The sequence below is a fragment of the Lagenorhynchus albirostris genome, chromosome 10, assembly GCF_949774975.1.
Source record: "Lagenorhynchus albirostris chromosome 10, mLagAlb1.1, whole genome shotgun sequence".
Classification (NCBI taxonomy): domain Eukaryota; kingdom Metazoa; phylum Chordata; class Mammalia; order Artiodactyla; family Delphinidae; genus Lagenorhynchus; species Lagenorhynchus albirostris.
This window is the reverse complement of record NC_083104.1, coordinates 67,844,424-67,872,006: the sequence shown is the minus strand read 5'-3', so window position 1 is coordinate 67,872,006 and position 27,583 is coordinate 67,844,424. Positions and strand designations below refer to the sequence as shown.

The following is a 27,583-nucleotide window of genomic DNA, read 5'->3' as shown; positions in this document are numbered from 1 at the left end:
CAGGCAAAGTGAGGCCTGTTGAAACAGTCTGTAGTGTGCTCTTATCCAGCCCTTGCTCTCTGCCTAGCGCTGTGCTGGATGCAACAGGATGGGGTTAAGGGAGGTTTGGGGTCTTCCCAGAATACCCCACTGCTGATGTGGAGAATCTGGATGCTGTGGGCATAGAAATTCAATATGTGCTGCAAAGACGATTTCTGATACATTTATAGGTTTGTCTGACCCCTGAAGAGTCAGGGACTATGTCTTTGAATCACCAAAACAGCAGAGAGCGTGGCATGTGGTAGGAGCGTAGAAATGATCCATATACAAATGAATGAATGAACTTTCGGATGAATGAGTAGTTATATTTTGGGGGCAATTTATTATTTTTTAATGGAATTGTAACAGATTGTTCAGACTTACAGTGAATTAGATAAAGGTTATCACTATGGTAGAATGGAAAAAGAGATTTAGACTAATCCAAACCAAATTCTTGCTCTCTGTCCTGAAAGTCAAAAACTTGAGCCCTCCTGCAGGTCTGGAGAAAAGAGGTCTCACATCTAAGGAAGTGTGACAATCCTGCCTAAAATTTGATTTAAAAACCCAGTTGGCCCAGCTCCTCAGTGGGTGGATTCAGGAAGAGGCTGGTTTCCCCGGGTGAGCAGAGCATCCCCTGGGAAGGGCTAGCTAGAATGGGCGGGGCTCAGCCTGAGCTTTAGGAGGAAGCCTGACCTCTTTATGTGATTCTAATCCATGCTCCAGAGAGACTCATTTAAAAAGACCTCATTAGCCACCATCACCCTGATACCAAAACCAGATAAAGATACTACAAAAAAAGAAAATTACAGACCAATATCACTGATGAATATAGATGCAAAAATCCTCAATAAAATACTAGCAAACAGAATCCAATAGCACATTAAAAGTATCATACACCATGATCAAGTGGGATTTATCCCAGGGATGCAAGGATTCTTCAATATACACAAATCAATCAATGTGATACACCATATTAGCAAACTGAAGAAGAAAAACCATATGATCATCTCAATAGATGCAGAAAAAGCTTTTGACAAAATTCAACACCTATTTATGACAAAAACTCGCCAGAAAGTGGGCATAGAGGGAACCTGCCTCAACATAATAAAGGCCATATATGACAAACCCACAGCAAACATCATTCTCAATGGTGAAAAACTAAAAGCATTTCCTCTAAGATCAGGAACAAGACAAGGATGTCCACTCTCACCATTATTATTCAACATAGTTTTGAAAGTCCTAGCCACAGCAATCAGAGAAGAAAAAGAAATAAAAGGAATACAAATTGGAAAAGAAGAAGTAAAGCTGTCACTATTTGCAGATGACATGATACTATACATAGAGAATCCTAAAGATGCTACCAGAAAACTTCTAGAGCTAATCAATGAATTTGGTAAAGTTGCAGGATACAAAATTAATGCACAGAAATCTCTTGCATTCCTATATACTAATGATGAAAAATCTGAAAGAGAAATTAAGGAAACACTCCCATTTACTATTGCAAGAAAAAGAATAAAATACCTAAGAATAAACCTACCTAGGGAGACAAAAGACCTATATGCAGAAAACTATAAGACACTGATGAAAGAAATTAAAGATGATACAAACAGATGGAGAGATATACCATGTTCTTGGATTGGAAGAATCAATATTGTGAAAAAGACTATACTACCCAAAGCAATCTACAGATTCAATACAATCCCTATCAAATTACCAATGGCTTTTTTTTATAGAACTAGAACAAAAAATCTTAAAATTTGTATGGAGACACAAAAGACCCCAAATAGCCAAAGCAGTCTTGAGGGAAAAAAACCGAGCTGGAAGAATCAGACTCCCTGACTTCAGACTATACTACAAAGCTACAGTAATCAAGACAATATGGTACTGGCACAGATCAATGGAACAGGATAGAAAGTCCAGAGATAAACCCATGCACCTATGGTTAACTAATCTATGACAAAGGAGGCTAGGATTTACAATGGAGAAAAGACAGTCTCTTCAATAAGTGGTGCTAGGAAAACGGGACAGCTACATGCAAAAGAATGAAATTAGAACACTCCCAAACACCATACACAAAAATAAACTCAAAATGGATTAGAGACCTAAATGTAAGACTGGACACTATAAAACTCTTAGAGGAAAACATAGGAAGAATACTCTGACATAAATCACAGCAAGATCTTTTTTGATCCACCTCCTAGAGTAATGTAAATAAAAACAAAAATAAACAAATGGGACCTAACGAAACTTAAAAGCTTTTGCCAAGCAAAGGAAACTACAAACAAGATGAGAAGGCAGCCCTCAGAATGGGAGAAAATATTTGCAAACGAATCAATGGACAAAGGCTTAATCTCCAAAATATATAAACAGCTCATGCAGCTCAATATTAAAAAAACAACCCAGTCAAAAAATGGGCAGAAGACCTAAATAGCCATTTCTCCAAAGAAGACATACAGATGGCCAAGAAGCACATGAAAAGCTGCACAACATCACTAATTATTAGAGAAATGCAAATCAAAACTACAATGAAGTATCACGTCACACCAGTTAGAATGGGCATCATCAGAAAATCTACAAGCAACAAATGCTGGAGAGGGTGTGGAGAAATGGGGACTCTCTTGCACTGTGGGTGGGAATGTAGATTGATACAGCCACTATGGAGAATGGTATGGAGGTTCCTTAAAAAAACTAAAAATAGAATTACCATATGACCCAGCAATCCCACTACTGGACATATACCCAGAGAAAACCATAATTCAATAAGACACACGTACCCCAATGTTCATTGCAGCACTATTTACAATAGCCAGGTCATGGAAGCAACCTACATGCCCATCGACAGACAAATGGATAAAGAAGATGTGGTACATATATACAATGGAGGATTACTCAGCCATAAAAAGGAACAAAATTGGGTCATTTGTAGAGACGTGAATGTATCTAGAGACTGTTGAAGGAAGTCAGAAAGAGAAAAACAAATATCGTATGTTAATGCATATATGTGGAACCTAGAAAAATGGTACAGGTGAACCGGTTTGCAGGGCAGAAATACAGCCACAGATGTAAAGAACAAACGTATGGACACCAAGGGGGGAAAGCCGCGGGGGTGTGGTGGTGTGATGAATTGGGAGACTGGGATTGACATGTATACACTAATATGTATAAAATGGATAACTAATAAGAACCTGCTGTATAAAAAAATAAATAAAATTCAAAAATTAATTAAAAAAAAAGGCCTCATTAAATGAACTGTAGCTCGAAAGTCCAATGACAGGACCCTTCTGCAAAGAGCTTTATGCTACACTACATCTTTATTGTATCTTTTATCTCGTTTCTGTTGAATCTTTATTTATCTCTGGTTTCTTGGGGAATATGATGAAAACGTTTGGAGGCTGTTCTCCTCTAGTTTCCACCCTCCTTTCCTGCTGGGAGGATTCAGATTGGGCAAGAGGCCTGTTCTATTCATGGTCCCTTGCTGCTTGACCCTTCTAGCATTCTTAGCCCAGGCAGGCAAGACTGCAGTTGCCTCTTGTTTTTTGTTTTTTTGTTTTTTTGCCGTATGCAGGCCTCTCACTGTTGTGGCCTCTCCCGTTGCGGAGCACAGGCTCTGGACGCGCAGGCTCAGCAGCCATGGCTCACGGACCCAGCCGCTCCGCGACATGTGGGATCTTACCGGACTGGGACACGAACCCGTGTCCCTTGCATCGGCAGGCGGACTCTCAACCACTGCGCCACCAGGGAAGCCCTGTGTCTCGTTTTGAACTGCTGCTGCTGGCTCCCAGAATTTTTTGAATACATCTAGCTGAAGCTATTTATGTATCTCTAATCATTGGAGATTATAAAAGGGCCTTTTTTCAACAAATAATGTGAGCACGCACTGCACTGAGGCACAGAGTCAGTGCTACATTCCTACTCATTGTCCTGTTTCCAGGCTCAGGTTGAGAATTCACTGAACTCTTCTCTGCGTCCTGGAAAGTTGGATTTCTTACATCATAGGCCTCCCCAGGAAGCTCTTGGGAGGCAAGACTCTCAGCAGCCTCTTAACAAACAAATAAGAAAGTCAGATTTCACAGAAACAGTAAGAGAGGTTAGGTTCTCTGGCTTAAGAACTTAGTCAGTTGGTGGATAAAAAAGATGTACGTGTACATAATGGAATATTATTCAGTCATGAGAAAGGAGGATATTCTGCCAGTTGTGACAAAGTGGATGGATGCTGAACACATTATGCTAAGTGAGATAAGTCAGACAGAGAAAGACAAGTACTGTGTGATTCACTCAGAAGACATGGAATCTAAAAAAGTCAAACCTGTAAAAAACAAAACAAACAAAAAAAAACAGATAGTAAAATGGTGGTTACCAGGGGATGGGGATGGTGGGGGAGATAAGATTAATGGTGTTTAAGGGTATAAACTTGTAATGAGTAGTAAATAAGCCATAGAGATCCAATGCACAGTGTAATGAATATAGACAATAATATTATACTATAGTTATGTAATATAAATATTGCCATAAAGGCAATCATATTATAATATATAAATGCATCAATGCATTTATATATTATAATATATAAATGCATGCTGTATACCTTAAACTTATACAATGTTACATGTCATATTTATTCAATTAAAAAATATATTGTTAAATAAAAGAACTTCATCATTCAGGGAAAAAAAGGGTGGGGTGGGAGAGGTAGGGGGTATGCCTGCCAGATGCATGGATGACTGATGTTAGGAAGGAGAGACTCTGCCAGCCCCACTAATGTGTCTCTGTGTCTCTCAGAGATGGTGAAGGAAAATATCTCTTTGGTTTCCTCTAGGATTGAGGCGCTCTGGTAGAAACGAGTCAGGAGAGCTAGCACTGGTGCTTTCCACTTTACTCTTGCCCATGAAGAGTGTCTCCATCACCAAGGGACAGGGCAGCCTGTGGGGCTCTGTACTTCCGGGGAGAGGGGATGGGGAATCCTCCATGGCCAGCTTCACACAATGACCCACACAATCTAATGCCTTTTTCTATATTCACATCCATCTATTCCGCCACCTAGAAACATCTAGTCATACTCAACTCCATGCTCTCCATTGTCTAAGTCGATTCCGTCTGCTTCTGTCCTCTCACTGGCTCTCAGGTGGTCTCTCCTCAGTCTCCTCCCTCCACCTCCAGTCTGTCTTCCAGTCTACCTCTAGAGTTACCACTGTGAAACAGAGCTTTCATACACCCACTTTCCCACAATCCAGATGCCTCAGCCTGACATGCAGGATCTTGCAGTCTGACCCCAAACTTTATATCCACCTCCTTTCATTGCTTCTGTATACCCACTCTGCTTTCACTGCTGTGGGCTACTACTTGTTCTCTGGACATGGTCTGTGCTTTCTCATCTTTGTGACATTTCCATATGCCACTGCCACTACCTGGAATGCTGGTCTTTATTGTCCCTCCCCACCCCCTGCCCCTTCTCTGAATTCTAGGTCATTCTTTATGTCCAGCTCAGTGGCACCCCCTCTTTGGATCTTATCCTGACCTCTCCAGACTAAACTTGGAAGAGCTAGAATCCCCAACTCAGGCTAAATGTGGGAAAGCCCTTCTGCTCTTCCTTGATCGATCCTGAAACTAGACTCACAGACTTGACAAGGGAGGGGAGGATTTTAGGCCTGGTTAGATGGTAAAACCACTTAAAGGATTCAAAAGAAACCATTTTAATTGCACACCTCTTCTTAAGTGATGAGGGAGAACCTGAATCTGGTCTGTTCACTACTACACTCCTGCCACTTGGTCGAAGCTCAGTACATGTTAATGTGCATGAATGATCCCGATCATCTGTTTCCTAATCTAGAACTTAAAAATCACAACTGGAACTCAAGAAACTCATGGACAGGGCTTCCCTGGCGGTGCAGTGGTTAAGAATCCACCTGCCAATGCAGGCGACACAGGTTCGAGCCCTGGTCCAGGAAGATCCCACATGCTGTGGAGCAACTAAGCCCGTGTGCCACAACTACTGAGCCTGCACTCTAGAGCCTGCAAGCCACAACTACTGAGCCCACATGCCACAGTTACTGAAGCCTGCATACCTAGAGCCCGTGCTCCGCAACAAGAGAAGCCACCACAATGAAAAGCCCACACACCCGCAATGAAGAGTAGCCCCCGCTCGCCACAACTAGAGAAAGCCCACGTGCAGCAACAAAGACCCAATGCAGCCAAAATAAATAAAAATAAAATAAAATTAATAAAACATTTTTTAAAACTTATTAAAAAAAAAGAAACTCATGGACAACATAATCATTAAAAGGAAATTATGGAAAAAAAAAAAAAAAAAGAAATTATGGGACCCAGAAACTCCACTCCCAGGTATCTACCCAAGAGAAATGAAAACATATGTCCACTTGAAAACTTGTACATGAGTATTCATAACAGCATTAGTCATAATAGCCCCAAATTGGAAACGATGCAAATGTCGATGAACTGATGAATAGGTAAGCAAAATGTGGTATATCCATGGAATATTATTTAGCAATAAAAAGGAATGAAGTACTGATCCATGCTACAACATGGGTGAACTTTGAAAAATTTTGTTACAAGAAGGAAGCCAGTCACAAAAGACCATATTTGTATGATCCATGTATATGCAATGTCCAGAATTGGCAAATCCCTAGAAACAGAAAGTAGATTATTGGTTTCCAGGGGCTGCGGGTGTTGGGGGAATAAGGGATGACTGTTAAAGGTTAAGGGGTTTCTTTTCGGGATGATGAAAATGTCCTAAAATTGATTGTGGTGATGGTTGCACAATTCTGTGACTAGACTAAAAACCATTGAATTGTACGCTTTAAAAGGGTGAATTTTCTGGTGTGTGAATTATGTCACAGTAAAGTTGTGTTTTGTTTTTGTTTTTTCCCCAAAGAAAAAAAGAGTCTGGGGCACATTTCCTGACCACAGCTAAAACTGCCCTACAAGGAGGACTCTCCATGTCGGGCAGCAGGGACAGCTCTGGGCAGTAGGAAGTACTTTCTTTGTCCAGATTTGATAACTCTGGCAGACCCCTGCAGCTTTCAGCTTATGGAAGGACCACACTGCTATTGGTAGGGTTCTTAGCTGTGGAAGGAAGCTGGACGAAAACTGCGGCAGGGAAACAGAACTTTCCTGTCCATGACATCTCCTTTGCCTTTTCCTTGAGATTCTTCTGAGAAGGAAGGAGAGCGGTGTGGGGTATCGATTCTCTTTTCCCTTCTCTCCTGGTTCCCTGACCTGCCTCACCTCTTCCCTGTCTCTCAAGGCTCTCTCCCCATAGATCTGTGGCTAGACCAGGAATTACTGCTTTAACACATTTTAAATTTACATGCAAATCCAGAGAGTTCATTCTGGGGTTTTTGGGTGTGAAGAGGGCAAAGCACAGACCAGAGGGCATTGCTGTCACAGTAAAAAAGGATGATCCTACCTTCCTGACGTGTGACTGGGCCACAGAAGCCACTGGGAGCTAGTGCAGGCGTCAGTGGCTCTTGACGGGTCATCCAGTCCCTTTTATAGCCAGCTTCAGTGTGTTGGCCACTGGGTCAACAGTAGGAGTTCCTACTGTAAATCAAGTCTCACACTGGCATTGTAATGGGATTCTAAGTCAATAAAATTCAGATTTTGAAGTCAGAATGATCCCTGCCCCTAATGTTATATTGGAATATATATAAGTATATATAAATAAAGGAGTTAGAGACATTTGACCTGACTGAGCCGGAGCCCTCATAAATGGCTCTTTTGATGATGAAAACAATCTAATCCTGTAACCACAAGCTACATACGAGATGTTAATTCTGTACCAACATCAGAGACGTCTCTCATAGTACATAGTTTTTGAGTAGCGTGTCTGTGTTATCTTACATAATGCATCTTTACTACCAATTGTTGTCTGACCTAACTCAATGTTAGTAATTCAGTTTGATTATTTGATGACATCATAAAATATTAATTACAAAGTTGATGATAATAATGGTGAAAGAATGGAACCAAGGACCATTTTTATTAATGCAAGTGAAGTCATAGCAAATATATTTGACTTATCCTGATTCTGTGAATCTCACTATTTTTCATTCATCCAAGAAATAAACAAATGGAGTGCCTACTAAGTGTTAAGCACTGAACAAGGCAGACAGCATCCCTACTTTCATCAAGTTTACATCCTAGTAGGGGGAAACAGGCAGTAACAGAAAAATAAGTTTCACTACTGATAAATGCTATGAAGCAAATGATACAAGGTAGTATGTAGATAGTGACAAGACTGTGGTAGGCAAGAAACAGCTACTGGAGGTCAGAACAGCCTTTCTGAAAAAGTGACATTTGAGATAAGTGATACAGAAGCCAACCTCACAAAAGCTGGGGGGAAGAGAATTTAAGGAGGAGTTAAGGCCATGAAGAAGGAATGAATTTGGTGTGTATGCAGAACAGAACGATGGCTAGGGCAGCTGAAGCTTGGAGAAGGAGTCAGAGAGCAGCACAAGAGGAGATGGGGAGGCCTGTGCATCTAGATTGTATATGACCTTTAGGTCTTGGTAAGGAGGATGAATTTGATTCTAAGAGCAATGGGAGCTATTGGAGGGTTTTAAGCAAGGGAGTGGTATGATCTGATTTCTGCTTTTTATTTTTTAAAATGTTTATTTATTTATTTATGGCTGCGTTGGGTCTTTGTTACTGCGCGTCGGCTTTCTCCAGTTGCGGCAAGTGGGGGCTACTCTTCGCTGCAGTGCGCGGGCCTCTCGCTGTGGTGGCTTCTGTTGTTGCGGAGCACGGGCTCTAGGCATACAGGCTTCAGCAGTTGTGGTTTGTGGGCTCCAGAGCGCATGCTCAGCAGTTGTGGCACACTGGCTTAGTTGCTCCGCGGCATGTGGGATCTTCCTGGACCAGGGCTCGAATCCGCATCCCCTGCATTGGCAGGTGGATTCTTAACCACTGTGCCACCAGGGAAGCCCCTCTGCTTTTTAAAGGTCACTCTGGTTGCTGTGTGGAGAATGAATTGTAAGGAGATAAATACAGAGCCGGGAGACCAGTAAGGAGGCTGATGCTATAACCCTGATAAAGAGAATACAGGGTCTTGGACTAGGATGGTGACACTGGAGATGGTGAGAAGTGGTTGTCTGTGGAAAACATATTGCTGATGGACTGGAGACCAGGATGGGGACCGGGGAGAGGAGAGAAAGAGATCTCGATATGCACCTTCTGGCTCTGTCCTTGGTCCTGGACATTTCAACATTTGGCTGTTTTTATCAGTGCCCTGAAAAAAGACAGAAGGCGCGCTTCCTGAATTTCTAGATGAGACAAAGCTAGGAGGGATGACTACTGTGATAGATGACAGACATGAGATTCAAAATGATCTCTCCAACCTCTAATGTGGGACCAAACCAACAGGATGGGACTTAATGGGGATAAATGTGATGCCCTTCACTTAGGTTCAGAAAATCAATTGTGTAAGTACAGTATGGGGGCAGTCAAGCTTGAGAGAAGTTCATGTGAAAAAGAGCTGCGGTTTTAATTGGCCACAAACTCAGTACGAGGTAATGGTTAGGATGAGGCTGCTGCAGACCTTCAGCAGTCTTAGTGTGCGCTGACTGTGTAGTGTCCATGTGCCCATGCGACCTTCCTGTTGTGCTCTCTGCTGGTCAGGACAGATGTGTTCGTGCTTAAAGAGGTACACTGACGGGGACCAGGTGATGAGAGTTCAGGAAGGTGAAGCTGTTTCATGGGGAGGGGGGATCAACTGAAGGAACTAGGGATAAAACAAGACCAAGTAAGACAAGACTGAGGGAGTTGTGAGGTCATGATAATTATCTTTAAATGTGTGCAGAGCTATTTTGTGGAAAAGAGACCCTAATTCTATTAACCCCAGAGGTTGGCACTCAAATTTTTTATTCACACTTTGAACACACATTTAGTGAGCATCTACTCTGAGACAGTTACTATCAAAAAAAAAAAAAAGTCCCTGAACTTATGGAGTTCAGATATGGTCCAGAGAGAGGGATATATAAACAAGTAAGTGCAATAAAGTATTCCTGATGCCACCATAGAAGTGTGGGACACAGTGGGGAGAGTGACCATTCTACCTGAGAAGGGTTGAGAACAGTCTCTGGGTGGAAGTACCACTTATGCCGAACACTGACAGATGAGTGGGTGCTGGGCGGGGTACCAGCTAGGGTGGGGAAGGGCATTTGGAGGCCTTTCAGGCAAAAGGAAGAACGTGTACAAAGGCATGAGGTGTGAAGTAGCTTGGCACATTTAGGTGATAAGCACGGTTTGGCATGATTGGAGAGTAGATGGAAGGTCCAGGGACTGCCCTTTCTCGGTTAGAGGATGAAGAAGGCTTGTCCAGAAGTGTGCTCCAGGCTGCCCCTGAAGTCTAGTGTGCCAACAGGAAACAAGCTGGAGAGAAGATTGGAGAGACAAACTGGAACCAGACTGTGGAAATCCCTGGATTCCATGTCAGAGAGTTTAACCTTACTCTTTGGGCAGAAGAGAGGAGTCATAAAAGTGTGCTTTATTCAGGTAGATTGTTCTTGTAACAATAAGTAGACTGAATTGGGAGTAAGAGAGACCAGAGACAGGAAAGCCAGGGAGCAGCAGTTAGAGATGAGAGGCCATGGGAGTCTGAGCTAGAGCCATTGCAGTGGGGACATGAAGTCTTCCAGGTGAGAAGCTGAAGTGGGGTGGCCAGGAAAAACTCTTCATAACTCTGTGCCCTGGTGCCCAGAGGCAGACAGTGGAGCAGAGTTGGGCAACCATTCAGCAGGCTGGACAGCCGAGGGCCAGAGGGTGAGGCAGAGGGACTTCTTCTGAGGAAAGTACCACACATCATTCCAGAAGTGCCAATTGCAACAGAACCCACTGTTCTCAAGTCTGTCCAGTCATCAGACTCGAGGAGCCTGGGTTCTCAGCATGGACAGACTGCCAGGCCCACGCCACCTGTTCCCTTACACTCTCACCCCCAGCTCCGTCAGCAGGAGGAACTGCAAGCACGAGGGAAAGGGAGCACTCGTTTTTCGTAGACACGGAGCTGTGACCTTCTGCAGATGTGTTTGTGGCCTCTTCTGAAGCTCTCAAACCTGTTCCTCAAGCAGCTAACTCAGCCTGCCCCTGGGGCCAGCCAGCCGTGCTGTTCTGGCCACTTTCTGCTGTTGGATTAAGTTCCTTACCTCCTGCCCATCAGAGCAGAGGGGACAAGGACAGTCACCGAAGCAGGGGTGGGGGAAGTGGCGGGGCTTCTGAGCATTCAGCCAGGCTTCATTGTGCAGCTCTTTATTCTTTAGCTATTTTTGAAAGGCTCATTGGTTAGGCTTTCAAGACCTTTGGATTAAACATCTGAGGAATTTGAAGCCAGGAGGTAGAAGAATATGACTGTGAACCACATAATAAATATGTGCTCTTAAAACAACATTAAGTGGCAACACTAATGACTTCAGCCAGGACTTCAAAGCACAAACCCCAGAACTGGTCTCCTTTGGAGAGCAATCAGAACTCTGAAAACTTGAAGAAAGGAAATATCTGACCGCCTCGCTAGACGATGTTCTGCGTCTCCTTGGGTACAGCATTTGGTCTCCCTGGGAAGTGACTTTGCACTAGGGAAGCCTGAGGCACATGCTGAATGAGAAGGCCACTCCAGGACACACCTGTTAAGTGGTAACACTCACACTGCCCAACCTTTGCTTGTTTCAGCTGTAAAATCCTGGGTCAAATTGTGGTTAGAGAGTCGATTGCTTGCAAGACAACCCTGCCGTCTTCAGGTCTTTGTTTCATTCAGGGCTGCTCTGTCAGCTGTAGGCTCGCCTTTGATGGGCCACAGCAGTTTTTCATGTCTAACTAGTGTTTTGTTTGTGAGAGACTGTGGTTAATTGGATCCCCGTGGTACCACAAATGGCTGTAGAAGCCCCTTACGTCCAGGGGTTGGGGGGGTAATTCTGGGACTGCGTGTGCTTGCACGCGTACCCATGTGCCCTCACACCTGAGCAAGCACCGTGAGATTTTAAGTGTTCTTCGACCCACATCTCAGGTTTGAGAGTTTTTAATAGTTGTTTTTCCAAAGTCAAGAGTCATGGCATATCCCCTAGATTCTTAACCTTCCTCTTCTCACCCTTTTTTGTTGTGTGTGTTTTTCTGGGGCCAGTTGGAGCTGCCCGGCCAGACTCATCTTGATCACGTCTCATCCCCACTCACGGATCTGTTACGCACATCCACCGCCTTGTGGTGGATTAGGGTTAGGGTTAGGGTGTGCTGTGTGCCATAAGCCCCCGTTTGCTGACTTCCCTTTTGCAGGGTTGCAGCAGAAGAAAGGCCCCCCACTCACTTATCTCTGTGGTGCTCTGCTCAGTTGGTGTGAAAGCATCCAAGGGCCTGCCTGTTGGTCCGTCTTGAGAAGGGCGGCCACAGGCAGTTCCTTATGCACAGATCACCATTCTTTGAATTGTGCAGTCCAACTGCCTAGGTAGGGATCAGCATCCGCAAGAGAGAGGGTCTTGCCCTCTCATCCCCTCTCTGAAACCTGAGGTGACCTCTTTCTCGTAACCTGAACAAGCCTAACATTCCTTTGGACGGAGCAGAGAGCGCAGGTTAGAGCAGGTGCTTTTTTAAACTGTTTTTTTTTGGGGGGGGGGGGTACGTGGGCCTCTCACTGTTGTGGCCTCTCTCGTTGCGGAGCACAGGCTCCGGACGTGCAGGCTCAGCGGCCATGGCTCACGGGCCCAGCCGCTCCGCGGCATGTGGGATCTTCCCGGACCGGGGCACGAACCCGTGTCCCCTGCATCGGCAGGTGGACTCTCAACCACTGCGCCACCAGGGAAGCCCAGAGCAGGTGCTTTTATAAGGGAGCAGGCAGGCACAGGAATAGCTCTGTACCTTGGGGCAAGACAGGCTGTTGTGCCTTAGGATTTGGAACTCCTGGGAAGTGGAGAAGCTAATCCACCTCTTATCTTTAGCCTTGTATTCTGTCCCAGCCAATGGACTGTGCTCGCTGATTGAGCTGTGCTTGTATCTTGTTAGTCTTCTCTTGTTATCTATGCGTCATCTGCCTCAGGTCAATTGGTGTACTGGAGGTGATCTTTAAGTGGTAAAACTCTAAACAAAGAGAAGATGTCATTAGGGACTTCCCTGGCAGTCCAGTGGTTAAGACTCTGCGCTTCCACTGCAGGGGGTGCAGGTTTGATCCTGGTCAGGGAGCTAAGATCCCGCATGTTAGATCTCTTCAACTAGATCATAAGCTCCTTGAAGCCACGGTTGCCCCTGAGGCTTCTTTGCGTTCTCATAGGTAGTCTCTAATCTCTCTGCTCTTTGCCTGGCTGGTTAAATGACCATTGCCAGCCAAGCTAGAGTTGGCCTCCTCTGCTATTCTCTCATAGCACCAATTTCTTTTCCTTCCTAATATGTGTCACAAGTTATAATTTTATGTTATTTGTAATTTACTTATTTATGTATGTCTTTCCCAGTAGGCTTTAAGTTCCATAACAGTAGGGGTCTGCTTTGTTCCTACCTACATTCCTAGCATGCATATGATGCCTGGCACATACAATGTTTTTTGAGTTACTGAAAGAATGGTTCCCCGGGAGGACATCAGCAGCTTTAGGGCCAGAGAATGTCTCTGTTTTCATAGATCTTACCAAATGGGGACGTCCTTGGCCTTCACCTTCAGGTTCTGCTAGGCTAGCTTCCTAATGTACCCTGAGTATTCTGCCTCTTCCTGTTACCTCTGAATGTGACTGCCGGTGACTTAATTCAAATGGATCTTAGAGATGCTAGGGCACACCACTGGGCAAGAGATGGCAGCTACCTTAGCTGATTTGTTCTTGTTCCATTTGTCCGTGGGAGGAGGGATGGGTGACTTTAGGGCTCCAGATGCAGAGAAGTGAGTAAATGGACTTCTGACCAAGCGTGTAGGGACAAATGCAGAGGCTGCCCTGGGGGCACACGCAGAGGAAGCGTGTGCTTTCCGGTGGTGGTATGTGCCCATCTCATAAGGGAGCTCATTAAGACAGTCACAATGTACCAGCAGGAATTCCATCAGAAGTTAGTTACCTTAAACTAAATGTGACTTTCTGACCCACATTTATGGATTTACACTAATTAGACTAATTAGAATTGCAGCATCACATCTCATTATTACCTTGAAATTACAATTTCATTCTGAACGACCAAGCCTTGTAAGCAGTGTAAGCACCACCTGACACATACTCTGAAACCAGCCCCATGTTAAGCTACAGATGTGTAGTGGACAGTATTTGAATAATTCTGATTAAATATATAAATCATGAAAATCAGAAATGGAGAAAAAAGTTAGCTTATATTTGAACCCGCTACATATGGTCTTTGGCTCAGTGACGGATCATTCTCTCTCCTGTACATCTTTGTCTCAGACAAGCTCTTTCTGTTACGTTTTTACCTTTCGTTCATTGGCATTCCCTTACCCCTGTTCAGATCTTCCGATACAGAGTCTCTCCATTGCTGTTTATACGTTTTAGGAACTTTGGCTGGTAATCTCTAAAAGGCTTTGTGTTTCATCTAACATTGGTTTTGCCCCAAGGCTCCTTTTTCCCTAAGCAGTGGCACTGGTTTTGACAGTCCTTTTTTCCTCATCATTATGAGATGGCCCTCATCCAGAAGTGTGCTCGTGGCCGTATCCAAGATTAGGAACCCTTGGCCAGGGGCTGCCAGCTGGACCAGGCAGACAGATGAAATCCCAGAAGAGGAATGACAACGTAGAAAAGGAGGTTGTGCGGCCCTGAGACTCGAATCTTATTACTGAGTTATCCATACCTCAGAATCGTTAAGAACTCCCAGAGGGAGAAGTAAGACCAAGACGGGGATTTCCAGAGCAAGATGAGAAATTGGGAAAGATGTTGGGGCTGCGTGTGACAGATTAAAAAAAGGAAAGGAGCAAAGGGGACAAAGAAAATGTTTGGCTGAAATGGTAAAAGTGAGCAGGAGTAGGGTGACAGGGTGAGGGCAGACCTGTGGTTGGCGAGGACCTGGGTGGGAAGAAAGGTGACTGAGTATCTAAATTCAGAATTCCCGTGTAGGCACACCTCCCCTTCTTAGAAGGGTGATGACCTAGCACTGTAGTTTGGTGGGCTCAGTTGTTAGAGTGCTTTAAAATCGTTGTGATAATCTACATATCTTCCCCCAAACTCAGGATTAGAACCTCATCTCTTTTGGCTTGCCCACATCAGATCTGTTTTTTAAAAAGACAAAAAAAGAGGTAAAGAATAAGTGAATAAAGCAGCAGGAGGAAAACTAGAATGGGATGCCAGAAAGAACACATGCGGCCATGTGGCCTGCTTACGTATGTGTAACACATCTAGCTTTAAATGTACGTTTTACTTATCTGTTTACATTTGCTAGGTGTGGTTTTTCCTATGAGAGACAGAGATGAGCGTGATCTGTTCTTCAGCTAGAGCCTTTTCAGTTCATGGTGCCCCCACGGGATTATATACTACATCTCATTTTGTCCATGATTAAAATCAGAGCTCTTTTGTTAAGTAAATAAACTGAATGAATTATCAGTGCTAATTTAGTCCTTTCTCCCTTCATCAGTGTGATATTTAAGCGTTTTTATTAATACTTTTAAGTGCTATATTTGAGTGGCAGCGAGCCCTGTTTTTAAGACAAATCTTACAGTTCAATGTCAAATGTATTTGATTCATAGTAACTGCTGAGACCAGTCTCTTACCTTCTCTGGGCTTCATTTCTTCTGAACAATGATTGTTCTTCTGAACAATTTCTTCTGAACAATCCCAGCTCCTCCCTGCACTGTGGAGATATTTGGAAGGTAAATGAGATCACATCTCTGACAGCACTGCCTACTCTTCAGAGAAAGTCTGCACTATTGTTGTTAGTCGTTAATATTGTTCTTTTCCAGAGTACAGCCCGCCTAATACTTGTGGTGCCACTGTCGTGCTGGGCTTTCACTGGCAAAATGATTTCATTGCAGTGGCTTGCTGTGCGCTGAGCTCGGGGTTCACTGACATTCTGTAGGCATGACTCTATGGTGCTCTTGGCCTGCGTTTGTGCACTGAGGTGTTAGATATCTGAGACGGAAGGAAAGATGGTGCCAGTGGCCTCTTGGTGGGAGGCTTTGGACTGGGGGTGGCTGGGTGATTGCAGGAAGGCAGGTGCTGATTTACCTGTTTGCCAGTTTGTTTTCTTTGGGGAGGCAGCGTTTCAATTTACTGCACTCCTTTGAGGTTTGACATATCAATTAGATGTTATCGACAGTAATAGAGGGGCAGTTGCTGTAAATGTGAAGTTTTTACTGGTAGGCCATGAAATGACACCCCAAGGGACTGTAAGAGAGGGCGTGATAAATATCGCGTTACCTGCACACAGGCAGAGGGACTGATTAATAAGGGAGGGTGAGTCTGTCTCCTGCACTAAAATGTTATTTATTCATTTGTTGTCCATCAAACCTTCTGTTCTAATTGGCTGAAAGGTTAAATCATCAAGATCTGCTCATAAACCAAGTTTAGGTAGGAAGAAAAGCAGCATTAAATCATAATCAGAAGCTTATTTATTTACTGCATTATGGCATCTGTGTGACCTTGGGGAGCCTTCCTCTCCCTCTGGTTACAGTAGCAGCCCTGAGCTGGGGACTCACGCGTGGGTAGGGGTTGCAGGGAAGGAGGAGATGTTTGCTGTGCCTGGTGGTGTCCCCAGAATCTGAAGAAGACAGCAATAGTGCTCCATGCAAGGCTGCCTTGGCATAATTAGACCACGGCTACCCTTCCCACTGCATCTTTAACGTACGGCCCTTGTATTGCACGACACTTGTAAAAGGAAGAATTATTTGTCGAAAAGACAAATATATTTCCACACTAACAGTTTTATAAAGATGTCAGTGAATAAGTATAGGCATCATTAAATCACATTTTAAAGGCAGGCTTCTCCTTGTGATAACTCTGCATTATCAAGTCTCATTTCTGAAATGAATCATACATTGTAAAACTTTATGAGAGTTGAGTAAAGCGTCCCTTGTTGGCCAGTACAAGTGTATATTGTCAAACCGTGCAGAAGGGTAGCTTCAGGTCCCAGTGAGAACGCTGATGGTGTTCCACCCCTTTCTTAGCAGTATTTCAAGTACAAGCTACTTCTGGGTGGTAAGGAGCTTTTCTCACTGCCAAAGTAGCTTATTCAAAGAAAGCCAAGAGTATGCTCCCATTCAAAGGATCTTTCTCCTCAGCTTGACGCTGAACACAGCTTGCTCTTCAGTGGGGCTGGAAAGCTCAGTCTCCCAGAACCACAGTGCCAAGCAACGTGGGGCCACTTTTTTTTTTTTCTTTTCTGCTTTTTTATAAGCGGTTGCATTGCAGGCTCACTGTTAACATTTTCCACCAAACATAAAACTGGTGTCTCCTGAAAACAGGGCATCTGGCGAAAGTGTCTCTCCCCAGCTGCCCAGAGGCAAGGTTCCCACGTAAATGACAGTGTAAACAGGTTCCTTCACCAACCAACCGCTAACATCCACGGATGGTGCCGGTGGGGGACATTCGGGGGTTTCATCCTCAGCTGCCCATCAGTTTCGATTTTTCTCCAATTTACCCTAAACCCTCCCTCGCAGAGAACATGAATGCTGCAAGTGTGAAATTATCTAGGAGCAAGCAAAGTACCCCCTAGGATACTTAGACCACCCGTCCGTGCACCTGGCCCAGAGAGCCAGATACTGCAGCCTTCAACACGGACCGCCTTTCTTTCATCTAGATGTTTAGCAAATTCACGACCACAGATGTTGACTTCAGTATTTCAAGCACAGAGAGCCGTGATAACTCATGTATCTGACATACCATATTACTGTATCAAATACCATTGATATGGCATATTAAAAATAAATTAGCCAAAGAGGGTCTAATTGTCAGCTCTTTGGAGAGCGTCTCTGAGATGACAGGGATAGCTGAATGCCTTCCTCAGTTTAGGGATTATTTATATTTGTGTATGTATTTTAGGTTATCATGTTTGTGGAAAAGTATACCAAATGTATAATGGTGGCTCGTATGGCATAAACGGCCAGCATTATCTGCTTCTTCATCTTGTGTGACTGCTGAGTTAATTTTCCAGTAGGAACGCTCACCCATCTCAAGACCACCTGGCCTGTGTTATTCTCAGTAAATAACACAACTTTGTGGTTGTGTTGCTCCACAGTCAGGTCGCATGTGAGATGCATGACAGAATCCTAGTTGGTCTGACAAAATTGGAACAATTTCAAGTCAGAGAATTAATCAGAAAGATGAACTTTGAGAAGGTGGACTTAGGTGGCTAATTTAGTAAGGAGAGAACATTTAGTCTAAGGAAGAGAAAGTAGTAAAGTAATGGCTTCATTTTCCTTCTGAAGGAACAGACTGAACAGCACTTGGATGTGTGTTGCTTTTTACTAGACCTACACAAAGAGCTAGTTAGTCATCAGTAGCTGTCGGTGTCGCCAAAGTTGGTCACAGTCTGGGTGGGCACTCACAAAAAACCCTATGAGAGAGGAGGGTCTATCTAGAAAGCCAGACTCAACAAGTGGATTGTTTTTCTGCAATTAGATAAAATGCTATATAGAACTAGAAATTACATTTCATATACATAGAAATTAAATGTCATATGTACCTACTCATTAAATGTTTGTGTCGCGCTTCCCTGGTGGCGCAGTGGTTGAGACTCCGCCTGCCAATGCAGGGGGACACGGGTTTGAGCCCTGGTCCAGGAGGATCCCACATGCTGCAGAGCAACTAAGCCAGTGTGCCACAACTACTGAGCCTGTGCTCTAGAGCCTGCAAACCACAACTGCTGAAGCCCACATGCCATGACTGCTGAAGCCCGCATGCCTAGAGCCCATGCTCCACAACAGGGGAGGCCACCGCAGTGAGGGGCCCGCGCACCGCAGGGAAGAGTAGCCCCCACTCGCCACAACTAGAGAAAGCCCATGCACAGCAACAAAACCCCAACAGAGCCATAAATGAATAAATAAATAAATAAATAAAAGTTTGTGTCTAAGAAATATACAGTTTATTGATCATTGGGATTTGAGAATAAAAAATTAAGTCAAGGGAGTTTCCTGGTGGCACAGTGGTTAGGAATCCACCTGCCAATGCAGGGGACACGGGTTCGAGCCCTGGTCTGGGAAGGTCCCACATGCCGTGGAGCAACTAAACCCGTGTGCCACAGCTACTGAGCCTGCTCTCTAGAGCCCGAGAACCACAACCACTGAGCCCTCGTGCCACAACTACTGAAGCCTGCATGCTTAGAGCCTGTGCTCCGCCAACAAGAGAAGCCACCACAATGAGAAGCCTGCGCACCGCAACGAAGAGTAGCCTCCACTCACCGCATCTAGAGAAAGACGGCATGCAGCAACAAAGACCCAGTGCAGCCAAAGATAAATAAATAAATAAATTTATAAAAGAAAAAGTTAAGTCAAGATGATGTCGGGATCAGAGCGAGTGTTTCCTTTATGAAGTTGCCCAAGCATAGCTTCAGCGTGGCTGTCCTTTTTGTGAGCTTCTGTCCGTGGTCGCACTCAGTCTGAGGGTTAGAGCCCAGGCAATTGGTGGTAGACAATTTAGACCAGGAACTTCCAGACGTGGACATGGGCCCAACGTACTTCGATGGAACAGAATATTTGGGAAGGTCTCTGTAATAGGAGGGGGTGAAAGTCAGGATAAGCAATCCTCGGGGAAGTCAGCAGGTCCAGGGGGTTGTTCTAGACCAAAGGCAAATAGCACAGCTTAGGGAGTGTCCCAGGCAAGTGGCAGCAGGGACCCAGCCTTGGAAACTGGGGTTCAGAAACAGACTGTGGCCCTAGGAGGGCTGGAAAGGTTAGGGCACGACTGTAGGACTTTAGGGAGTGAAAGGTTTGGATAGAGCAGCAGTTGGGGCCAAATTCAGGCCGTAGCCTGTTTTTATATGGCCGCTAAGTTAAGAACGGTTTTTACATTTTAAAAGGGTTGTAAAGAATAAAGAAGAGTATGTGACAGGGAGCTGTGTGGTCTACAATATTTACTATCTGCCTCTTTACAGTAAAAGTTTGCTGACCCTGGAGGGGGTAGGCATAGACTTGAGTATAGAATAATTTCTGGAACCAGGGGTATGACATGGTTTTTGAATGACCAGGAATGAAGTGAGAGCCGACTTCTAGCACCCAGGTACACGAGAGCAGGACCCATAGTAGGGCTCACCTAACAACTGAGTGACTTCCTGTGTTCCCGCTCACTGGGGTAAGATTGGGCCAGGGCCTGGGTAGAATCCACAGGTAAGGGAGGGTCAGGGGGCTGCTGCAGCAGGCAGGAAATTGGTCATGGACACAGCTAGTGGCAGCAGAGGATATCTGACACTTACAGGGACAGTTTATAGAGTGTTCTTCCAGCCTCTGCCTCATTTAACTTTCCTGACTACCTGCAGGATAGGTGTTCTCCAGGTGTGACAGCAAAGACTCCAGAGAGCAAGTGAGTCACCCAAGGCCCTACAGCTAGTGAGTGGCAGAACCCAGACCCAGACCCTGCCACTGTGGCTCCTGTCTGGTGGAGTTCCTGCTTCAGCCCAGCTCCTCTCCCATAGGTGATCCCTGGCCAGCAGACCTCTCTACCTAACCAGGGTATCTAGGGAGTACTTTTTTTTTTTTTTTTTTTTGCGGTACGCAGGCCTCTCACTGTTGTGGCCTCTCCCGTTGCGGAGCACAGGCTCCGGACGCGCAGGCTCAGCGGCCATGGCTCACGGGCCCAGCCGCTCCACGGCATGTGGGATCCTCCCGGACCGGGGCACGAACCCGTGTCCCCTGCATCGGCAGGCGGACTCTCAACCACTGCGCCACCAGGGAAGCCCTAGGGAGTACTTTTGAAAGCTGAATTTGGACCTTCCTGCCCACAGTATCACCTCCATTTCAATCCCCCATCCTCACTGCCACTAAACTTATCTTCCTAAGTCTTCCTGGTTCCCTCATTCTAAAACCTCCCTAGACTTTTCCGACTTGCTGCTTCCTACCTGGTGGAACATAAGCTCATCCTCTTTGTTATAGAGTAGAGCAGTGGGTCTCAGAGTGTGGTGCCCAGGCTGTAAGCATCACCTGGGAATGTGTTAGAAATGAAGATTCTCAGGCCTCACCCCAGACCTACTGAATCAGAAACTTGGGGGGTGGGTGCGAGCGGTCTGCCAGCACACCCTCCAGGCAATGCTGAGGTGCTCAGGTTGGAGACCCCGGGATAGCACATCAGAATCACTACGGGCGCACCTCTTATGGACTAGAGCATCACCTTTGTTCTCTCCAGAAGGTAGTTGCTCTATTCTTCACTGACTATGAAGGTGCTAGTGACAGCTACAGCACAGGTCATTGTGTACTGCTGTTATGAGGACCAGTGAGAATTTCACTGCCGTGGCAAATTCTTCAGAATTTGCCAGCTGCTAAGCACTCCTGTGCTTGGAGGGAAATAATAGAGTTTAGGAATATGGCACATAAACCAGCTACTACACATGTGGACCCAGACTTGGGAGTCCCAACGTCTAGATCTTCAGAGGGAACCTATGTTTCCCAAATCCTGCATTTCTGTGGAATGCACACTAGTGCATCTAACCAGACTCACTTGCTATGAAAAGGGGTCCCAACCAGGGGCTCTCAGAAGCTTCTGCAGAGCCTGTACCAGTCTTCTGGGTCCCCGATCCCCTTGCTAACAGGACATTTTGACTCAAAGTTGGGAGTCATGATCTTTCCAACAGAGGTTATTAAATTGAAGATAAGAAAATCACAAAAGCGAAGATGGATCTCCCAGAGGTACAGCTATTACCCATCACGTGCACTGAGTCCACAGGTGGTGTAGTGTCACAGTTGCATTCTTAATTCTGTCACATACAGAAGAAATGGTTCCAAAAGGACATTTGTCATCTTCAGTTATAGAATAGAGCAATGGTCCTTCAAGGAGTGAAGGGTGAAAATATAGGTATCCTTCCCAAAGCCTTAAAATTGATACTGAGGGGTCTTCTCCTCAGACCAGTATCTAGGCGAAGGTTGGAATTGTTATTAATGGCAGTGGTATTAGGAGGGTTTTTGGTTGTTGTTAATCTCTAGTTTAAAGCCTTCTCAGTACAGATTTTCAGATCTAGAGTTCTGCTGACTTGATGGGGGAAAAAAAAAAAAAAACAGCTGAATGACAAAACAGCTGAAATTTCATCCATTTCAGCATCTCATACCCCACGGCCCTTCGGGACTGCTCAGCAGGACACGAGTGAGATCCTGGTGGGGGCAGAGCCATAACAAAGTGGGGAGATGAGCAAAAGTCATCTAGCAACTTTAGGAAAATCCACTTTGTGCTTTCACACACTTGGCTGAACTTTTCAAAAATATTGACTAAACCACTTGCCAGCTGTGATTACCAACAGCTCTATTCGACAGTCCTTGACAGAAAGCCAATGGGCGTGTGCGACGTCATCCAGCACTAACAGGGCCTTTGTTAGCAGCTGTCGGGGGGGTGAGTGTGCTCCTGAGCCTGGACGAGTGATTCCTGTCCCCGGGTGCTGTTCACTCGAGCATCGCTAAACTGTTTGCCTAGCAAGCCCAGGGGCAGACATGAAGCCTGCCTGTACATCTCCATCACTCAGAGAGCTTTTTATGTTCCAATCTCCAGGAACACAAATGATATTCTTTCTAAGCCGCTCCAAAATACAAGGGATAGAAAATAGCACAGAAGAGGTGAACTGCCAGACAGTAAGCCCTCATGACCGAGAGTTTATACATAAAATGATGACAAATTTATTACACACATTCACTGCCGGCTTTCTGAGATTAATAGCTCATCTATCTGAATTTAAAGCCTGACAATGGAATCAGAAAGAGTTACTGGTTAGTTTTCTCACCCATCGCCTTCACTCAGCAGCCTTCCTCCCCAAGAAATAATACAGAAAAATAAGCTGATTTAGCTTCAGCAAGGGTCTTACGGTATTTCATGGCAGGAGATTTCCACGTGCCAAGGATAACTTTTAATCTCATTGAATGCCGTTTGACTTCTTGGCATCTGGCTTCACCTCTGCAAAACCCTCAGGGCAGGAGACTAGCACAGTGAATAACTAGGGGTAGATTGAAACACAACCTGAAAGGAAGCCATATTTTTGTGTCTCATGGTTGCTTGTTTACTATGAAGTAGTAAAGAAGTCATTGTTTGATGTCTTAGCCTTGGGGGCATGAACGGAATTCAAAGCAGATGTTAAGAAAAACACTGCATCAAATCTTAAGCATGCAAGCACACACACACACACACACACAGCCTAGGTTCAGAAAATATGGGGAGGGGGCTTCCCTGGTGGCACAGTGGTTAAGAATACGCCTGCCAATGCAGGGAATACAGGTTCGAACCCTGGTCTGGGAAGATCCCACATGCCGCAGAGCAAGTAAGCCCGTGCACCACAACTACTGAGCCTGCACTCTAGAGCCCACAAGCCACAACTTCTGAGCCTGCGAGCCACAGCTACTGAAGCCCACGCACCTAGAGCCTATGCTCTGCAGCAAGAGAAGCCACCGCAATGAGAAGCCCACGCACCGCAACGAAGAGTAGCCCCTGCTCGCCACAACTAGAGAAAGCCTGCGCATAGCAACAAAGATCCAATGCAGCCATAAATAAATAAATAAATAAAATTTATTTAAAACAAAAAAGAAAATATGAGGAGGGAATCTCTGAGGTTGCTGGCTCGAGGGGAGTCAGGATTCGTCACAAAGAGCGAGGTGCCTCCTGTGCAGCTTCTTTCTCCCTGATTTTGTTCCTGTGCCTAATTGAAAGGATCTGAAGATAACCCCTGGCCTGCCATACCTCCAGCCTCTCTCCTTGCCCAGCTGAATCCTCCTACCTGGCTTGGCATCTGACTGTAGTGTCATAAATTATCTAAATTATTCAATTTATGTGTTTAGCACATGCCCTGGTCATCTCCTGTCCTGTCTCCTTGTCCACCGTGCTTTGTGAGTTCACGGGAGCCAGCGGCTGCCTCTTTCTAAGATGGCATCAGTATGATGCCGGCCGGAGGCCTGGCTGAAGGTGCTGAGCGGAGCAGAGCAAGGTCGCGGAGGAAGTTCATTCTTGCCTGGGTCTAGGCCAGCGTACAGCAAGAATCCGGGGAAGGGGTCGGAGAATGACTTGGAACCAGCCCTGGAGAGCAAGGGGCCTGCAATAGAACATGTGCCTCTTCTAAGTCTTAAGAGAAGTCTAGGCCAACAAAGGCTGGATCCAGAAAGTCACCAACAGGTGAAGGTGGCGGTGACTTTTTAATCAAGAAAGTGCTGGAAAAGAGAAAGAGATGATTTTTTTTTTTAGTTCAACTTTTTTACCATCAGAAAATGTCCCAGAAGAAAGGCTGTCACACGCACGTACTGCCTTACATCTGCTTGCGGGTCACTCACTGTCTTGCTTTAATTGTGTTGACTGTGGCAGCCAACAAATTCCAGAAAAGGCCTTTATGGGGCCTGCCACGAACACCTGTCACCTCTTCATTACAGAACTCACAGAGATTTCAGTGCCTTAAATGGCTCTAGGCTAATCTTGGGCGGCTCCGTGCTAAGAGCGATAGTTTTCATCATAAAGAAACATTTTTTGTGTGTGCTGGAGATTTTTAAAGCTCTCCCCAGTGCCCCCAATATCTTACCTGTTCAGTTGCAAATATCAGGCCCTTTACTGGCTGGAGAGGGAGAGTCTATTTTTAAGTTTTTACTGAACATCTCCCCAGTGTGAGGTGCTGAACAAATTTGGCATGTCATCAGATCTGGACTCCCTGCAGGGGCTTAGTGTAATTTTTAGGTATGAAATTGGTCAGGTTTGATTCAGAGAATGCCTGGTGGTCCTTCTGGAGGCCGCTGGCTGGCTTGGCCATGTGTAGTGTTGTGGGCTACTGAGGTCAGGGCTGGGCTTTGTTCTGCACAGGCTTTTGGCATGGATTTCCATAAAAGCAGGCTTTTTTATTGAACGTGAAATTCAGGGGGCATTTAGTCCTAATTGTGTTCTAAGTCCTTTCGGTATTTAAGACACTAGGAAATGAAATTGCCAAACTCTTAACATTTGAGAATTGGCTCCTGCCCACGCCTGGGCCTCATGTTTCCAGCGTGCACGTCAGGGAGGGAGGGTTCTGGGGGAGATATGGAGGCGGCGCTGCCCTGGAGGAAGCAAGCCTCTCGGAGCGAGAGCCACTCACGTCATTGAGTCAACACTTCCGTTGAGCCTTGTGCTTGCCGGGGAAAGCCAACCGAATCTGCCCTCCCTACCAGCCCCCAGAGCTACCTGCTGGCAGACAGTGCGGCCGAGCCGCCAGCTCCCCCATCCTTTCTGTGGAGGCGCAGACCCAGGTGGTGATTGTATTCCATGAAAATTTCAGCAAAATTTCCAAGCGCCTGAGCTGGACACCGAGAGATCAAACGAAGGAATATCCCTAACGAACAACGTGGAGCAAATCAAGGTATTTGGAGCCTGTTCAGGGCCACGAGGGAAGAGAGGCGAGTTGTCCCTCACCCCTTCTCAAGCCCCCTGAGCCCCACCAGAGGCCTGGCTCAGCTTGGCCCAGTCTGTTACGGAAAGGAACGTCACAACATGTGAAACCTCAGCTGCATGAAGAGCCCTTGCTCTTCTGCTCTCCTCACCTCCAAGGGAGGGCCACATCTGTGCACCTCTTTACCACCACCAAGGACAGCAGTCCACAGCCTCTCCTGGTTACCACGTTGACTGGCTTCTCGTTCGCCTGTGTGCCGAGAGTTACTACTCAGTGACCAGAATGGGCATCTTGCTGATTTCCCTTCTGCTCATCAGCCACTAGTGGATCATATCACACCAGAGGGGCCGTTGGTGGACTCAGCCCAAGGATGGCAAAAGGTTGGTCTAGACACTGCCTGGCTCCTGAAGTCTGCTCTGAGTGTTTATTTCCAGGGACAGCAAGGACTTTTGGCCTCTCACAAGTGGCAGCAAGAGTGCCCTTGTTAACTCACAAACACAGCCCTGTTCAGCCTCTTCCCGCCAGTCCCCCCAGTGCAGGGACAACTTGGTGGTTCTTCAGAGGAAGAAGAAGATTTTTGTTTGTGATGTGGACCTAGAACCATATGAGTAATGAGTGTTGTCTGAAGAAGATGATGGATAATCCTTCAGTATCAGACAAAGCTGAGCCAAAGTGAACTTTTTATACAAAATCCTTATTTTTGGAGCCTTCTAGAACTCCAAAGAAATGGACAGAACGTGGAGAATTTGTGGGTGAGGACCTCCCAATCTCCACACTGTGTCTTGTGAATTGGTTTGTTGAAATTCTTTCAGGCTCTAGATGTCTACATCTTGAGCAAGGTTATCTTGGATAGTAGCTATTTCTGAACCTATTTCTTATTCCCTTTATATGTTCATAAATCTCCTTAGAGGTGTGAACTTTGTAGCATAACATCTTTGTACCTAAAAAGCTCAGCTGTATTGGTCAGCTTCGTCAGAAAAACCAGTGACCAAAGGCTGCTGAAGAATACCTTTTGCCCTGAGGGGGAAGAGGAGGGGCTCTGTTAGGCCAGGAACTTGGATGGCAGGTGACCCAGCTGGTGTTTGGGAGGGTCTGTAGGGACTCCTGACTCTGTGGTAAGACACACACACGTTCCCTTGGAAGAGCCCCAGCTTTCTCTCTCCTCCTGACCGTCTCCTGGAGAAGGCAGATAATAGGCAAGGGTAAGAGTCATTAATTATAAGGTCCAAGTGTGACAGAAACCCTATTAGAAAGAATGCATCTCTTCAAAAGACTTACCAGACATTTAAAAGTTTCAACAGAGTTTAAATTTGTGACGGAAACCATTAAACCTTGTAAGAAAGAAATGCCAGACCAAGAGGGTGCTTTATAGACACTAATTGGATTGACAAGGCCTCCCCAGTTTCTACACCACACAAAATCTCTTGCCCAGATGCGTGTGTGTGCGCGTGTGCACACACACACAAACACACAGCAACTCCCAGCACCAGCTATGTACAAACATGAATACAGAGGCAGAAGGAAACATGAATTTTCTTTTTTTCTGCATGATACTCAAAACCATTGTGTTTCTAGAACAGCTGCTTGTGAGAGAGAGAAAAGCACTTGGCCCCAGAGTCTGTTTATGTGTTTGAGCCGAGAAAGCGATTTTTGTTGCAGGAGCTCTAAGTGAGACAGAGTCAGAGAATAAGAGAGAGAGAGATAATTATCTAAATTATGTTCGTGCTATTATCGAAGACGAATATAGTTAAAATGTAATTAAATATGACGGGCTAGCAGGATGTAAGCCAAGCTTTGGAATGCTAATCATCAATTACTGCATCCCCTTAGGGGAATCAAGGAGAGCTCTATGGCAGAGAGTGGGAGCAGGGAGCTTGGGGATGGGGGGATGAGCTAAATGTGGAGTATGGAAACAGCCCCCTCTCGTCTGTCTTCCCCGCACTCTCTTTCAAACACTCCACAGAGGTCCCAGGACACATACCTTTCTGTAGGTGCCACAGAGTTAGAAGCGTTCAGCTCAACTCTTAGGAGGAGCTGGCAGGAGGGTCCCGACCTTCTTTTTGAAAGGAAACTTCTCTAAAAGGGAAAATTAGGCTATGAGCAGGGAAGGTAAAGCCAAGACTGGCTCAGGTTGGAGCAGTAA

At 45.4% G+C, this 27,583-nt stretch overlaps 1 protein-coding gene across 5 annotated transcripts in view; it reads left to right on the top strand.

Annotated features, from left to right (window-relative positions):
• Positions 1-27,583, top strand: part of BTBD9 (BTB domain containing 9) — a 414,901-nt gene that overhangs the window by 354,515 nt on the left and 32,803 nt on the right. Inside the window, exon 11 of one of the 5 annotated variants that reach the window (XM_060162771.1) lies at positions 742-865. The exons of the other annotated variants lie outside the window; for them this stretch is intronic. Coding sequence (XP_060018754.1) covers positions 742-769 — 28 coding nt within the window. The 3' untranslated portion in view covers positions 770-865. Of the gene's footprint in view, positions 1-741; positions 866-27,583 lie in introns of those variants that run through there. 5 annotated transcript variants of the gene reach the window in all.